Raw genomic sequence first — 15,689 nt, 5'->3', positions numbered from 1 at the left:
CGGCTGGGGCTCTAGTCAGGATAGAGGGAATCATATAGAGCTCCAAGTCTATTTTGGCACAAAACCTGCAGTCCACTGTTAGGCAGGTGAAAATGAAGAAAAACTTCACTGTCCAGCATGATAAGGACCCAAAGAGCAAATCCTCATTATATATATACACACACACACACACACACACTGTACACACACACAGTATATGGTATATAAATGGTGAACGTGTCTGGATTTTGACTGACTAAATCTTCTTGGTAAAGTGCGAGGTTTGCCTTCACTGGCTTGCTTTTCAACTAGCCTTTAAGCGAAGAGACTGCAGTTAGATTCAGAGCGTGAACTACAGATTTATAGAGTTAGTGTGGATTACAGATTTATAGAGATCTGAGCCGGAGCAGCGGAGAGGCGCTGTATATTTCAGAACGTTACAGGGTTACCACTGGCAACACGACCGGAACCCTGGCAGGGATCCTGTATCTATAAAGAGTTCCATGTGAGGGAATGATGGGAAACCACAAACAAGAGTGAGAGCATAGACCTGTCTATTCATTCATCAACTGTCTTGTCTGTCCCCCCCCCACACACACACACGTCTCAGAGCATAAGGCCAGCAGAAGAAGAGTGGCTTCAAGGGCCTTGTTCTTCCTGCACAATCAAAACTAACAGAGACCAGCTGACGTTTGTTTGCTCTGGAACTTAATCATCTCCAACTTTCCGCAGAGAACGTTTCAATGTCAGCACAATAACAAAACACCTCTGCATGCAGTTAGCAGATATCTCCCTCCAGTCCAGACACACAGGCAGCCAAGAAACCCTCAACCTTTTCTGCCATTTCATTTGAGCACTGATCAAAACGTCCAGATTCTTCACGTTGGTGGAGGAAAGAACTGACCCCTAAAGAGACCGTGGCATTACGAGACACGACTCATGGAGACGCATGTCTCAGATGACAGAACAATCAATGGAACACAAGAGAAGAAAGAAGACCTCCCAGTCACAAAGAAGGGAATGAGAAAGGCACCAATTACCCTGACAGTGGGCATAAATGCAAATGAAGAAAACTGGCCCGTTATTACTCTGCTCTGTGTGTGAATGCTGACATCACATCAGTCTAGCCTTCTATTACACTACACTCATATCAGAGTCTTCATCATTGTTGTTATTCAGTATTGTCACTGGCTGACAATTTTTTTTTTTTATCGTAAAGTGTACGTCTTGTTCGTGTTTCCACTGTGGACTCCAGTTTCTGTCCCCTGTCAAAGCCGGTGAATAAACACTACAGCCTGCTGGTCCTCATATTAACCACCCCATATCTCACTTTTCTCTCAGCTCCTCCCTCCCTCTCCCTCAGTCCATCTCTCTTTCTCCACACTCGCACACAAAGACAGATTCAAACACAGACATACACACACACACACAGAGACAGATTCACATACACACTCATACACAGACAGAGAGATGCAAAGAGACTTACATACACACAGATTCACATACACACACACATACACACACACACACACACACAAAGAGACTCAATTGCAAACAGACACAAAGACAGATTCACATATATACAAACAGACACACACACACACAGACTCACACTCGCAAAGAAACAGACACACACACAAACACACACACTCACACACACACACTGTAGTAAATACTTCTGCAATGGACACCCTCAGCTCCACCTTTGTTAAACATCATCTCGAACAAACACAGTGGGGCTGGTCACGAGACTAAACACAAACCATAACGCACAGCAGGTTTATTTTCACAGAATTCACTGCTTGGGTGTCATCTCCAAAAGCAAGTTTTACTTCAGGGGCCTGTTCCTCTGCTAGCGCCTAGGCAGTGTTCGTTTGAAATACGCCAGCATCTGTCTAACTGCCAGTCGGGTGCCAGCTACCAGCAGAGCTTGGCGTGTCTCACAACAGCTCCAAATGCTCACACAATCCCTCAACCTGAAATAAAACTGTGGATCGATTGTGGAACAAGTACAAAGAGACAGAAGAGTAGTGCAAAGCCAAGTACAATGGTGGGCTATTCTGAACAATATAAACGTCAATTAATACTTTAAAACTCAATACCAGTAACATAACACCTATAAACATCAACGTCGCAAAAAAATTCTATACATTTCAAAAAGCTGATACACAGAAGACAAGGAACCAAACCTAACAACATATCCAAAGAAGTGATTCATTCTGATAAGACTACTGGAGTAAGAACTGTCGCACATATGCTGCTACGTCTCCTGTTGGCAGTGAATGTTTCTCCTACTTCTGTTTGAATTGGCGCTTCTTTATAGGTCAAGCGCACAGCAGCCCACTCTATACCCATTCCACACACACACCTGCAAAGCCACAGCAGCCTTCAGCAAGCACAGCCTCTTCTCATTCCCATCACTTTAATGAGCCAACACATACTGAGCCCTGTTTACCCTCTACATCAGGTGCTGAAGATCAGCTCATCTGAGCATCCTGGGTCACCAACATGACCATTAAGCAAGCAATTAGCGAGACAGATACCGAGTCTGAGACCGTTTCCAATAACATTTTGGACAAGAAGATCGAATACACTGTATGGCCAAAAGTATGTGGACACCCGACCGTCACACCCATATGTAGATCTTGCCCAAACTGTTTCCACAAAGTTGGAAGCACACAATTCTACAGGATGTCCAGTTGTTCCCTTCATTGGAACTAAGCGGCCCAAACATGTCGCAGCATGACAATGTGAGCTTAATGAAAACATGATTTGGAGCTGGAGTGGAAGAACTCGTGGGGTCTGCACAGACCCCCTAACCTGAACAACCTCACTAATATTCTTGTTGCTGACTGAAGTACAAATCTTGTGGAAGGCCTTCCCAGAAGAGTGTAGGTTGTTATAACAGCAAAAGGCAGACTAAATCTGGAATGGGATGTTCAATGATCACAGCTGTGTTCAACGGTCAGGTGTCCACAAACTGTGTTTACTGTGAACGTTTCCGATCTGCCGGAAAGTTTATTTTGTCACAGAGTTCAAATGTTCCCATTGGAATCCACTGAATGTAAGCAGGTGTACAAGGAAGTGTGCACAGCCAAATCAGATCATGAGCAGCTGTGCACAAAGTGGACAAAGTCTTGTTGAAAACCGGATTGTGGTGTACGCAACGGAGGAATAAAACCCAACAGGACGTGTTGCTATAGGAAAATAATCAACAGCGAAATGGTATAATGCATCCATTCATTTGAATTCCATTCAATTTTATTTGTATAGTGCTTTTAACAACAAACATTGTCACAAGGCAGCTTTACAGAAATCCGGATGCAGATTTAGATCTTTTTTTAAGAGCTCAGTTTACAAGCAAAGGTTACAGTGGTGGTAAAAAAAACTCCCTGAGGTGACACCAGGAAGAAACTCTGAGAGGAACCAGACTCATTACAGAACCCAACCTCTTCTGGATGAATGGGTAATAGTGAGATTGTAAATCTTTACTCTTCGTGCTCTGAAAGGATGCCCAGTATGAGCACCACAGTTCTCACATCCACAGTTGCATTCTTAGTGTACCATATAATATTAGTCCCTCCAGGATTTAGCAATTTTGCGATTGCAGAAATGAAAGCAAAATCAAAGCAAAATTTTGGAGGAGCTTGCGATTTTTTTAAATGATCACAGATTTTCTGCAGATTTGGGCCAAGTGGCATCATTTGATGTCATCACAAAGTGCATTCAGCCAAAGCCCTCTTCGATTCATGAGAGTCGCACATAAGTACAGCTTAAAAAGTCTAATTTACGAACAAACACTGCAAAAGTTTTCAGCAAGAAAAGCAAAAAAAAAAAAAAAAAAAAAAAAACAAACAAACAAAAAAAAAACTTCTGCAACAACTGTGGCCACAACAACTACAGTAAAACTCTATGAAATCCTATACGGACTGATATAAATTTACCATCGATTACAATTTTTAATTCACTGATGAATGCAATCATGCATTCTGATCATTTATAGTTACATTAAAAGTTGTGTAATGTTTGTGAGACAAGTTCGATCACGTTATCCCTCACCAGCTCTGTGTTTTCCCTCTTTTTAAATTAATAAGACTAAAAATAAAAATAAAAAACAAACAACCAATGATGGACAGTGGCTTAGTGGTTAGCACGTTTGCCTCGCACCTTCAGCATTGGGGGTTCGATTCCCGCCTCTGCGCTGTGTGTGTGGTTTGTATGTTCTCCCCGTGCTTCAGGAAGAGGGTTTCCTCCCCCAGTTCAAAGACATGTGTTGTCGTCTGATTAGCATTTCCAAAAAGTCCACAGTGTGTGATTTCGCCCTGCGATGGGTTGGCACCCTGTCCCTAAACCCCCTACCGTATAGAAAATGGTTGGATGCATTAGCTTGAGATTATGCGACATGTCTGCCATTCACGTTCCAATGAATTAGCCGTTCTAGAAACAATAACATATCAGATGTCTTGAGTCCTTTCTAATGCATTGTAAGTGACCAATTGTTGGTCATTAGTGAATCAATAGAGCCTAATGTCACAAAGATCTTAGTATTTTGGTCTCAACAAGTACTTTCTTGTATTCTACAGCCGAACAGACTACTTTCAGATGACAGCTGTTCATTTTATTAGATTTTTTTTAAATTCTTTTATTACATACAGTCTGAAGGATTGCACTGGTTCTGTAATCTACTACACAACTGCAGAACTGTGACATGACATTTCCCACATTTCACATGTTATTCAGTATACCCCTCAGTAGTTTAATTAAGGAAACACTGATGCACTTTGAAGATTTCTTTATTGCATTTCAAAAGTCTCGTTTCAGGGTTTTAATTTTTCCCCCAGCTTTAGAGTCCAATGGAATTAAGAAGCTTGTTTACTAGGAAATAGTTATATAAAATGTTGTTTGAGGACTTTGTACTTGTATTAAATGACAAAACCCGCGACACAATAGACTGGGAAGTTATATTAAGTGCCTTTGTTAAATGTTCTCTTTGAACATGGAGGAAAAACAAGCTGCTTAAAATAGGCAGAGGTTTCTCTCGCACACAAGTACATGTAGGCAAACATTATTACAGAGAAGCACTGAACCCAGATCACCTTCAGGTCACACTGGAACTGACTTTCCACTCGTTCTGTGAAGTACTAGTGTTTTAAAAGTGTGAACACCTCTCTCAGTGGACACACGGCCACCCCTTATCACATATAATGCAGTTTTCTCCGTGATATCCCAAGAGAACTTGCTGCACGCACTTCCTGTTTTCCAGTCCCCTCACAGTGCAGACCTGTTTGATGAGGGCCGCTCACCTGACATCCCAGAACCGCCTACTTAATCAAACCTTCAACCAGTGAGCTACAAGGCTGAACTGTTTGTTAGTTGAAAAATAAAATCACAATAGGGTTTTACCAGGTTTTTTACTTTTGTCTTAAGATTTAGTTATTCTAGCAAAGCCTTCCTTTTCTGCATGACTGTTAAAAAGCTCGAGCCATTTGAAAGCATACATATAGCAAGAGAGGTTTGAGACTTAACTGTGGCACGGTGCCAAAGAATAAAGCAAACAAACTGCAAGGCAAGCAGAAAGCTGTAGAGATTAAGATGTTTAAGGTTTGGGTGGTTTAATGCTTGCGAAGAGAAATTAGGAAAAATAGCATTGTGTGACATTTCTCTCGCAGGAGCACAGGGGATTATGAGTCATTCGGCTGCAGCGGAGGTATTTGCACTGGCAGACTAAGCGGCCCGGTGAAAAGGCACAGGTGCAAGGTGGCCTTTAAGCTCTTCCTTGTAAAAGACTAGTGATTCCTCACAATAGCACGTAAAGGGGGAGGAAGTCAAGCTGGCGAGAAATGCTCAAGTTGAGGCTAATTACACCAAGAATGTCAAGGCCCTCACACCTGGACCACTCGGCTTGGAGGAAACATGTTAAAGCATAATCCCGCTTAACATCAAAACACAAATGAAAGCAAAGCGGTACACAGATTTGGGGGTTTCTTAAATAACACAGTTTCTCAGTCCGTATTTTACAACTCGGCAGTAATTGTTAAAGCTGTCTCGGGTGTGAAAAAACATTGAGCAGTACGCAAGCTTCGAAGGACTGAGCTCAGAAAACGTTTCACTAAAAGCAGAAACGACAAGAGGAAGTATCAATAGAAGCACTTCAACGATTTGACGTTTAACAAGGGATATTAGAAAAGGACACTCCAGTAGCATCCGCTTTGTGCCATGTGATCTTTGGCCTCTACTTGTGTGGCTAACAGAACAGTGTTTGCTTTCAGCCAACTGCCTGTTTGTGCTCAACGGAACATCAACCGTTCTGCTTTAGTGAAGCCTTTCCGCCTGCAAACAGCCGCAAACACGCGTGACCTAGCGGGACCTAATCGGCACGGCATGGTGTAGTACGCTTAATTAACTCCCCCATCCCCTGTCTGGAGGAAAACTCTCCTATAGTTTTTACACACACACACTCAATAATAAATCAAGTTCATGAAACAGGTTTCATAATATCCGTGCACTCGGATCAATATTTCAACATTGTGTATCATGCCAAAGTGTTGCACAAGAGAAAGAGGGGGTGATGCTAGAGAGAGTGGAGGAGGTATACATATAAGGTCTTTAAACTTCAGGAACACCGCAGTCTTCCTGCTGAAGCATTTTCATTTCTACCAAGGCGCTTTGTAGAAATGCAGTACCAAATATAAAACCACTGGGCAAAAAGCTGGTGTTTGCAAAACACTTTTTTGTGGTTGAGCAATGTAGCAGAATGTGTGGTGATCAGGGTACACTCATATACACTCCTGGGTTAAAAAAAAAAAAAACAAAAAAAAAAAAAAAGGCCAAGCCCAAAAGGGCTAAATATTAAACTTTTAATGGTCTTGACAACAAATCATCAGTTAGGAAATTAGCAAGAATTAAACAAACAGATAAAGTAACTTAGTATGGGATAGCTTTTCACGTTGATTACTTTAAATGTGGAAGCATTGTGGGTAAACTTGGACAGCTTTTTATTCATTTTAATTTAATTAAATTTTGTACACCCAGTCATGTTAGTTTGAATTTTATCTAACAACAAAATCTAACATTTTAATCATGATTATGTTTTCACCTTTGCATACAAGAAAACTATATAAGTGAATTTCCCTTTTTCTAGCTTTTCCCCCACAAACAGTTCACTGCAGCAAAAGTAAACAAGCATTTTTTAAATTATTATTCTTGCTAATTTTCCGACCAATGGCTTGTTGTTAACACAATTTTGCCCAGGAGTGTACATCTGACCACCAGCACATTAAAGGATTTGGTTACAACAATCTCTGCTCAGGAGTGACAACACGGTATCATGAATGACAGCTCTAACCTAAACACAACACACTCAATCACTGTCACTGGTGGAATGTGTTTCAGAGTACTGGGTCATGAGAAGTCGGTGCGCTTAGCTGCGTATGCCTCTCTCTGGGATCAGGACTCTTTCATTATCTGCAGCGCTCAAAAGGCCAACAAGGCTTGGCTCTAACCTGAATAAAGATATCAGCGTATTGTGAACGGAGCCGCTGAAGTGTCCTCGGGGGAAAGTGCCTTCAGTTGACACAATGGATGGGAAAATAATTCACCAAACGAGTTAGAAGAATGTGGAGATCTTTCTGTGTGAATCAAACCTACTCGATTTGTTTAGGCAGCTGTGAGTATAGCAATCACGTTCAGGGAAAGTAAACCGACTGGTCCAATATTTCCTGAGGTCATGCGAGTCTGTGGTCAGACTGCTATGTGAATGCGATTGAACCAGTGATACAGTGAAATGAAAATTCTTGGCTGAAAATGAAATTCATGTCACTCGGGAATGAAAACCGAATAAAAAATATTGCTGGACTCATTAATATGTAATTATATTAATACCACAGTACCGTCATGAGACTTGCGTGTTATGCTTGCACAAAAAAGAAATTTACCTGAAAGGTATGACAAGCTGAATTAAGTGCAACAATGTGGAACTATAGAAAATAAGTCAGTACCTGGAATATCCTGTTTGAGTCCTCAACAAAAAGCAAGAATGTCTTAATTAACATTTCAGCTATGTGCTGTGATGTAACAAAGATGTTATGAGTCTGGTCTTCATTTTAAGACTGTATGCTGTCTTAGCACTAGCTATGTAAAGTTTTTTTTTTTGCTTTATTTTGCTGAATTGTGTCACTGCTTCCACATCCCACGTTTTATAGTTTAAATGTCTGTTCAAGCAAATTAATACGCCTAGTAAGAATAGCTCCTACCAACAGCTAGTGCCTTGTGGTTCTGTACCAGAGAGAAATATATATTGTACATATAAACCATGTGAAGCGTGTTACACTTCAACCATCCATACATCCATTTTCCATACAGCTTATCTTACACAGGATTGCAGGGGAGCTTGGAGTCTATCCCAGAGAACTCAGGTACAAGGCGGGGGGACACACTGGACAGGGTGCCAACCCATCTCAGACACTTAAACAAACATCAAATAAAATGTGTTCTTTTGCAAAAGCCAATAGAAAGTAGAGTATTTTCCCTCTCAGGTTGTTGGACGAATGAAGTAAAGAAGAAAAAAAATTGCTGGTGATTGTTATATCAACATTTGTCCACTGGGCAACTGTGAATGAAAAACTAAATAGCCCGGGTACTTAATCTGCATCACCAAGGGCAAGTGATTTGTCCATCCCATGAACATCGAAGCTTATTATTTAACGCCATCTCCATGTTTGGTTGAGTTCCATGATTTCTATCCAAACTTGCAAAATGTTTGACAACAATGCATTATTGTTTCTAGCCACACATACTGTACCTCAGCAAATGTTTTGTTTATGGCCCAATTATATCATTTGTGCATTGTCAAACACAATTGAGCCAGATTAAAAGATTTAGTCGAGGCAAACAGAGTAACCGGTGAGGAAGTGCCAATAATGCCTATTTTACATAAACGACCTAAGGCCACAAAAGGGTTTACTAGAAATGTTGCAATATCTATTCCGTTACATTACTCCCATTCACCACAACTTCACATGAAGTCACCGTCACATTCGATTTCTGGAACTGACAATAGGGTGACTCAGCAGAATGAAGTTACATTCATATTGCCTAAGTGGAAGGCACCTAAGACACATCCCTCCCTGCCAGGAAAGAGTGACACAGGAACAAAACACCCACGGCATGTTCCTGCAAGTGACACCACAGCCTGGGAGACTTCACCATCCAGACTGAGATTACAAACTGCTCAGGCAATAAACATGTTTGTGTGGGGGTTTACTATAATGAATGCGACTGTTACTCCACTTCCTGCATTTCCTGTTCCCAAGCAAGAGTGGTATAATGGCAGGCAGCCCATATAGATATGTTAGCACATGAGCATACAGAGATAAAACCCTTACTATACAGTCAGCAATGAAACGATATGGCCAAGTCGTGCCAAACAGTCTGAGGAAAGCGCAACGACATGCATTTCCTTGGTACTGGATGAGTCATTTGCTAGTTACAAGATAATGCACTGATTTTATTGACCACCTATGTAGTCACTTACCATGCTGCATAGTAGTGCTCTGCTGGAGGCGAGATTGAGATTATACCCTTCATAATTTGACAGCTTTATGAAGAGTGTTTTATAGCACTACAGAGTACTAACACTTGACCCAATGCTGGGGTTTAGCTACCACCATCTTAACTCATCTTAACACATGCTTCTAAAAGTTGTTGCTTGGGGCACTATCTGTATCGGCCCCGACAGTTGTAAATTTGCACTGGGTTCTGCCTGGGTGGATAGAAGCACTACGAAATGAATAAATGAAAACATTTGTCATTTGTTAATGCCTTAATTGATTATTGGCCTTACAAGGTCTCAGGAGTGGAAATGGAAAGCAGGAAAACAGCAAGACGTTGTAAAACACTGAATGGGGGGGGGGGACAAAAAACAAAAAAACCCATTACATTCGTATAGATGATGTGAGTTTCCAGCACCATGGCCAAGGTTACTGCGAGATAGAGCTTGTAGCTTCAGTAAAAGAAGACGAAGGGATGGGTTACTGCCAAGTAGTTCAAGGATACCCCAATGTGGAGATGCACAAAGGGCCAACTACTACATTCAGCAGTGGGTGTGAGGTGAAATGAATCAATTCACATTCATCAGCGCTTACTGTGTGGGCTTTTTCCATAACTACCTCTTTCTTTTGAAGACAGCCTAGATATTAAACAGCCTAAGGCCAGAGAGGGAGGGAATCTAGAAACATGATATAGCTAGAACTAGTTAAAAGAGTGATTTAAGACAATGCCAGTGTGAGCATTCACACTCACATCTTTATAGCACATTCTAGTGACTCTGTGACATTCCTGCCCTGTTTCCCCAGACACCTCTTCATTGTTTTGATGGACCCCAATTATCCGGGAGCAGTGCAGGCTGGTGGAGAGTAGGGTTGTGCAATAAGGGCTGAAATGATCATTATGATTTCAGTGCTTATTATTATTATTATTCAGCCTATTTTCTCTCGCTTTTCTTTCACCTCACTGATTTTTGGCCTGATTTTGCTGTTGCAGACACAATTTGCACTTCATAAAGTACAATCTTTGGTCGTGAGTTGAGACCCGTGGTCTTGGAACGCATAATGTGATCTGGGACATGAGAAAGGGACAGGATATGGAAAGAAAGAGTATTAATTACAGCTTCCAACTGTGTACCTAAATAGTTAGCACACAATCGCTCTGTTCCTAGAGTATATTTACTATTATGAAAAGGTGAACCTATTTTTATGCTTTCCAGTTGAAGAGCTACAAACATGTGCAGAGTTGCTAAGAACTGTAATGTACCAGAACTGTAGAACTTGGTTACTATCTTTGTCATATTATCCGACATGAAGAACACGTTATCGCACAGTCTGGTACAGAAATCTCATTGGGATCATCTCGTACAGTCTGACAAGTAATAATCACAAAAGATTGCTGGAATCGCATAGTGTAAAAGAGACTTAAGCCACATTATGTTTATTTATTGTCATCACCCCATAGAATAGATGTACTAAAACACCTCGCTAATATATTCTGCGTACATATAAAATCATAAAGCAATGTTAAGAAGTGTCGAGATCATTTATGCGAGTAATGATTGGTCAGAAGGTACTGACTGATTTTCTCTCTCATTGCTAATTGTTTCTATAGTAACAATTCATTCACAGGGACTTCTATGTTGAACACATCACATACTCTGACACTAGAGTGTTAAAAATGTATTGGTATTTAACAAAAGAAAACGTCTCATCATTAATATCGCAAGGTTTTATGTTAAATAAACAAATGTTTTATGGAAGGTGTCTCAGGTGCCCGTGCTTTGTTAAGGTTAGTAAGTTTTCTGACACTGGAGAGTCTTCAAGATGAAAGACTTTGCACTTTCTTGGTGATATCACAAGCTGAATTTTTTTTTGTCTTATCAGCTTTGGGGGGGGGGGGGGGGGGGTGTCTAGTGAGGGAACGAGCTGCAGTAACAAGTGATAACAGGAACTCTCTCATCTCACAAACTTTCCATAACATTAAATGTAACTATAAATGCATAAAAAGCAGGATTATATAGTTATCGCTATTACAGTTTATTTAGTACATTATAGTAGGTTAAAAATGCATGATGTTTATGCATGATCTATAAAAATACAGCCCATCATGTTTTTTTCCTTAGATATGTTGTGCTTATATTGATAGAGAAATGAATTCCATTAAAACATACTTTATACCTCATCACTTTTAGAAGCATTATATTATAAGATGTAATTTATGACACTCACAAAACCCTCCTCAGGATTACACACCCAGTAATGACAGTTAAATTATTGTGATGTATATTGCAGAAAGTAATATTAAGACAACAATTAAGCGAAATACTGCGCAGCCATAAGACCTTATTTAATCTCTTCCAAGCCCTTCTGTTTAGCACCAGAAAAATGCCTGAATTTCTAAACCCCTCCTATATGGAACAAAAGTTCAAGGACCTAATAAATATACACAGGATTCCAGTTTGTTGCATTTATCTGTGTCCTGTTTGATTCTCAGCCAAACGTATCTGCCAAGAAGACAAATCACAATTCCTGTACATTGCAAAGTTCAATGGTTCCCAGTCTTCTTAAGTTCATCCTTGAAATATATTTGTGTTTGACAAAACTGATCATGCCAAGCGTACAATGGTTATTCTTTAGTTAATGAATAAGCCTTTATATACACACACAACTTTACAACTTAATTCAACTAGGCAAAGTTCTACAGTAAAGTAATTTTGGCAAACACTTTCAATGCTCAGCTTTAACTGACATAGTTGCAATAACAGAGAAAAAAAAACAACTTGTTCTCCCAGATAAGGACTGAACAGGTAAATGTCATTTTGGTATAACAGCAAGTGAAAATTTGGATTTACTCAAATGAAAGTGCATGAAAGTTCATTCGGCAGCCCCAGCCGTGCCTGGAGACCTGGTGTCTACACAGCTACTTGACACGCAGCATTGTCTGACTGTATGAAAGTCTATCTTTTGGCATTGCCTTAAAATTACTCACTAACCAGTACACAGTAAATCCAAGAAGGCAGCTGCAAGTCAGAGTTAATTCAAGTTTCCATAAATCCTTGCAGATGACATAGATGAGAAACACATGTGAGGGAAAAGGAGACGGCTCTCTGTGCGGAACTGATAAAAAAGAAAAGTGGAAAAAGAAAGAGGCTGAGTAAGAAGAAAATGACTCTGACAGCATTCCGACTGCAGGAGATAAACTGTGCTAAACTTTTAAATGAGGGTTAAAGTTCATAAATTCATCACATTTATGAAAAGTACCTTCAGCATCTATAATGGTTATTGAATACAGATCACAAAATAATTTCACACAGACTTTTTTTTTTTTTCCTCCCCAAAGGAAAGTTTGTAAATGGACAAGTGATAGAGCAGTTCTCACCAACCATAACATTACACTCTGGTCCAGCACAATTTCCAACACACCTCAGAAAACAGAGGGTTTTGCAGAGGTTGCCCAATCTGGCACTGCAGAGGCGGGTTGAAACTAAAGTCGGCAGGAAGGAGGTAGGTCTGGTGAGCACTAGCCTTGGGTGAAGCTGGAAACATGGATATCTTATTGCCACAAGTTCAGATATGACTTAATCCATGTAATGGTGTCTGTGACTTCCCAAAAGTAATTCAATTCACCGCTTCTTTCATAAACACACATCCTATATCGGCCGCATTGTGGAAAAAGTAACAGATGGTGGGATGTCAGATAACCAGACTTGCTGTCATGGTGGATAACTGAGATACAGGGTATATGACTAGTTTTATTTTCCTGGTCTAGGAATCCTTAGGCTAATTTACTTCAGTCATTAAATCATTCATTCATACATCCATCCATCTTCAGTAACCACTTGATCGTGATCATGGTGGATCTGGAGGTGGGGACACACCCTGAATGGGGCGTCAGTCCATCGCAAGGCACATGCACACATTCACACACATTCACACCTAGGGACAGTTTAGCATAACCAATTCACCAAATGGCATATTTTCACAAGGTGGGAAGAAAACACAACCCAGAGGAAACCCCCACAGACTTGGGAAGAACATCCATAGCCAGTAATCCAAGCTCAGGATCGAACTGAGGTGACTGTGCAGCCTTAATAAAATAAATCAAGGTTTACATCACTGACAGTTTTCACTTGCCCCAGCCATTCTGAAATGTCTCCACTGTTAAGAAATAGAGGATTGTTCTAGCTCTCTAAAGCATTGTACAGTGTGTCCTGGGTGAACCCTACCACCCTTAATAGTAAGAGCAAGTCAAGGCAAATATGTGGTATAATTGTGGTATAAGTATCTCAGCTAAGGTCTACTGATCAAGACATCAGAATTAGGCTGTAGAGTCCTTGTATGACTATTCTGTGACTTAAATAGATTGTGCTTTTGACTTTCCTTAATTCATATACACAGTACTGTGGAAAAAGTCTATTTTTTGAGTACAAATTTTTATTATTCTATTGTTATAGATTTGTATTTCATGACTTCTACATTATCGAGTCAGGACAAAAACCATTTTAGATTTCCAAACATACGTTTTCCAGCTCAAAATCAAAATGTTTGTATGTCAGTAAAGAAAACAACATATTAGGTGGTAAGAGAACACTTTTAAGTCCAAAAAACACACAATGAAGGCTGCTGTATTGTGATGTAAAATTAAGTAAATGTGACAGTCAAAGTCTCCAGAAGAACCGTGGAAGGTTCTGCAAGATGCTCAATAAAACTTAAAGCTCATTTCCTTATAAATCTGCACTAAATCTACCAGAGACTACTTTATTTATTTATTTTAAATAATTCATTTATTACAATTTACTGCTCTCTATAGTATTTTTTTTCAATGGAGAAACATTTAATTATTTTTGAAGGCATCTTTGCTCTACAGCATTTCTTTGCACGCGCCTAAGACTTTTTGCACAGTACTTCATGAACATTTTTTCCTCTCACTCAAAAAAAAAAAGAAGTTTTGAATAGTATTATATTATTTTGCTCAGTTACAATCTTTCCCATGCATTCCCAGGTCACGTGATATAGAGGAAGTGATGCAGGTCTAGTTACCTGAGAGCATGGCATATTTCAATACAACAAGCCATGAAAGAAGAAGTGAGCAGTGTGTGTGTGTGTGAGAGAGAGAGAGAGAGAGAGAGAGAGAGAGAGAGAGAGTGTAATCCTAATCTCACCTGTTTAAAATCTGCCAGGAAAGTGATGAGAGTGCCGTCAGCCTGCCTGTACTCCAGTGTGATGGAGTCTCTCTCACTGTCCGCCTCCAGCAGCTCCTCAGTGATCCGGCCATCAGCGAGTCGAACCCTCACTTTCAGCTCGGAGCACAAACCAGCACTGAGCACTAAAGCCCAAAAAAACAAGCTGACTCCGACTGACCCCGGAGACCTGAACCGAACCAACATCCCAAAATGTGGCGAAAACGCGCACTCAAAACGCAAAGCGCAGAGAGACGAGCCACAGAACCGTCCCCGAGTCAAGCGGCGGTGAACCGATTCGCCTCATTCCACCGAGTTCCCTCACAACACACTAACAAACCTCACTGGGTTTTTTGTTTGTAGGTTTTAAAGCTCTTCGTCCATATTCTCACGACAGAATGTCAACTTTATAAGAGAACCCATTCAGCAAACAAACTAAGTTGTAAAGTGAGTCGTCGCTGAGAACAATCTCTGAGTTTGACTCAGTGAGCTGTAATAATAAGGACGTGGCTCAAGTCAAACACACGCTGCTTTGCCGAGTGCCAAACCACACTCACTGCGCTTCACGCTCACTTCACTTGTAGTTTCTGTTTTTGCCTCCTCCTTCTTCTCCTTCTTCTCCTCCTCCTCCTCCTCGCTGTTTTTAACTTTTAACGCGCCGACCGAGAGCCGCCACTTCCTCCAGCAAGCCAAAGTACAACTCCGCACTCCAGTGCCCTCCAAAGTTCCAGAGCTGTGAGCTCTTAAAGGCGCAGTGCCCTGACAAATCCTCACTCAGCTCATGCTATGCATGACAGCTTTGCACTGAAATCTGTCCATCAAGCAATAAGACATCCATCCATCCATCCATTTATTTTCCATAACGCTTCACATTGCGAGCACCCTGGGGTATACACTTGGGGCACAACGTGGGGGACATTCACATGCTAGGGACAATTTGGAAACACCAATCAGTTTACAGTGCATGGCTGTGTCCGGATATCAC

At 40.8% G+C, this 15,689-nt stretch overlaps 1 protein-coding gene across 2 annotated transcripts in view; it reads right to left on the bottom strand.

Annotated features, from left to right (window-relative positions):
- The window catches only part of oafa (OAF homolog a (Drosophila)), a 27,326-nt gene extending 11,935 nt beyond the window's left edge, over positions 1-15,391 (bottom strand). The window contains exon 1 of one of the 2 annotated variants that reach the window (XM_053687207.1): positions 14,687-15,391. In XM_053687207.1, the coding sequence (XP_053543182.1) occupies positions 14,687-14,911 (225 nt within the window). In that variant the 5' untranslated portion in view covers positions 14,912-15,391. The remainder of the gene's footprint in view (positions 1-14,686) is intronic. The other variant, XM_017490962.3, reaches the window with a different exon arrangement.
- Between the last annotated feature and the right edge of the window lie 298 nt (positions 15,392-15,689).

The sequence above is a fragment of the Ictalurus punctatus genome, chromosome 17, assembly GCF_001660625.3.
Source record: "Ictalurus punctatus breed USDA103 chromosome 17, Coco_2.0, whole genome shotgun sequence".
NCBI classification, from domain to species: Eukaryota; Metazoa; Chordata; class Actinopteri; order Siluriformes; family Ictaluridae; genus Ictalurus; species Ictalurus punctatus.
The sequence above is the reverse complement of the archived record's forward strand: the minus strand, read 5'-3'. Positions and strand labels throughout refer to the sequence as shown.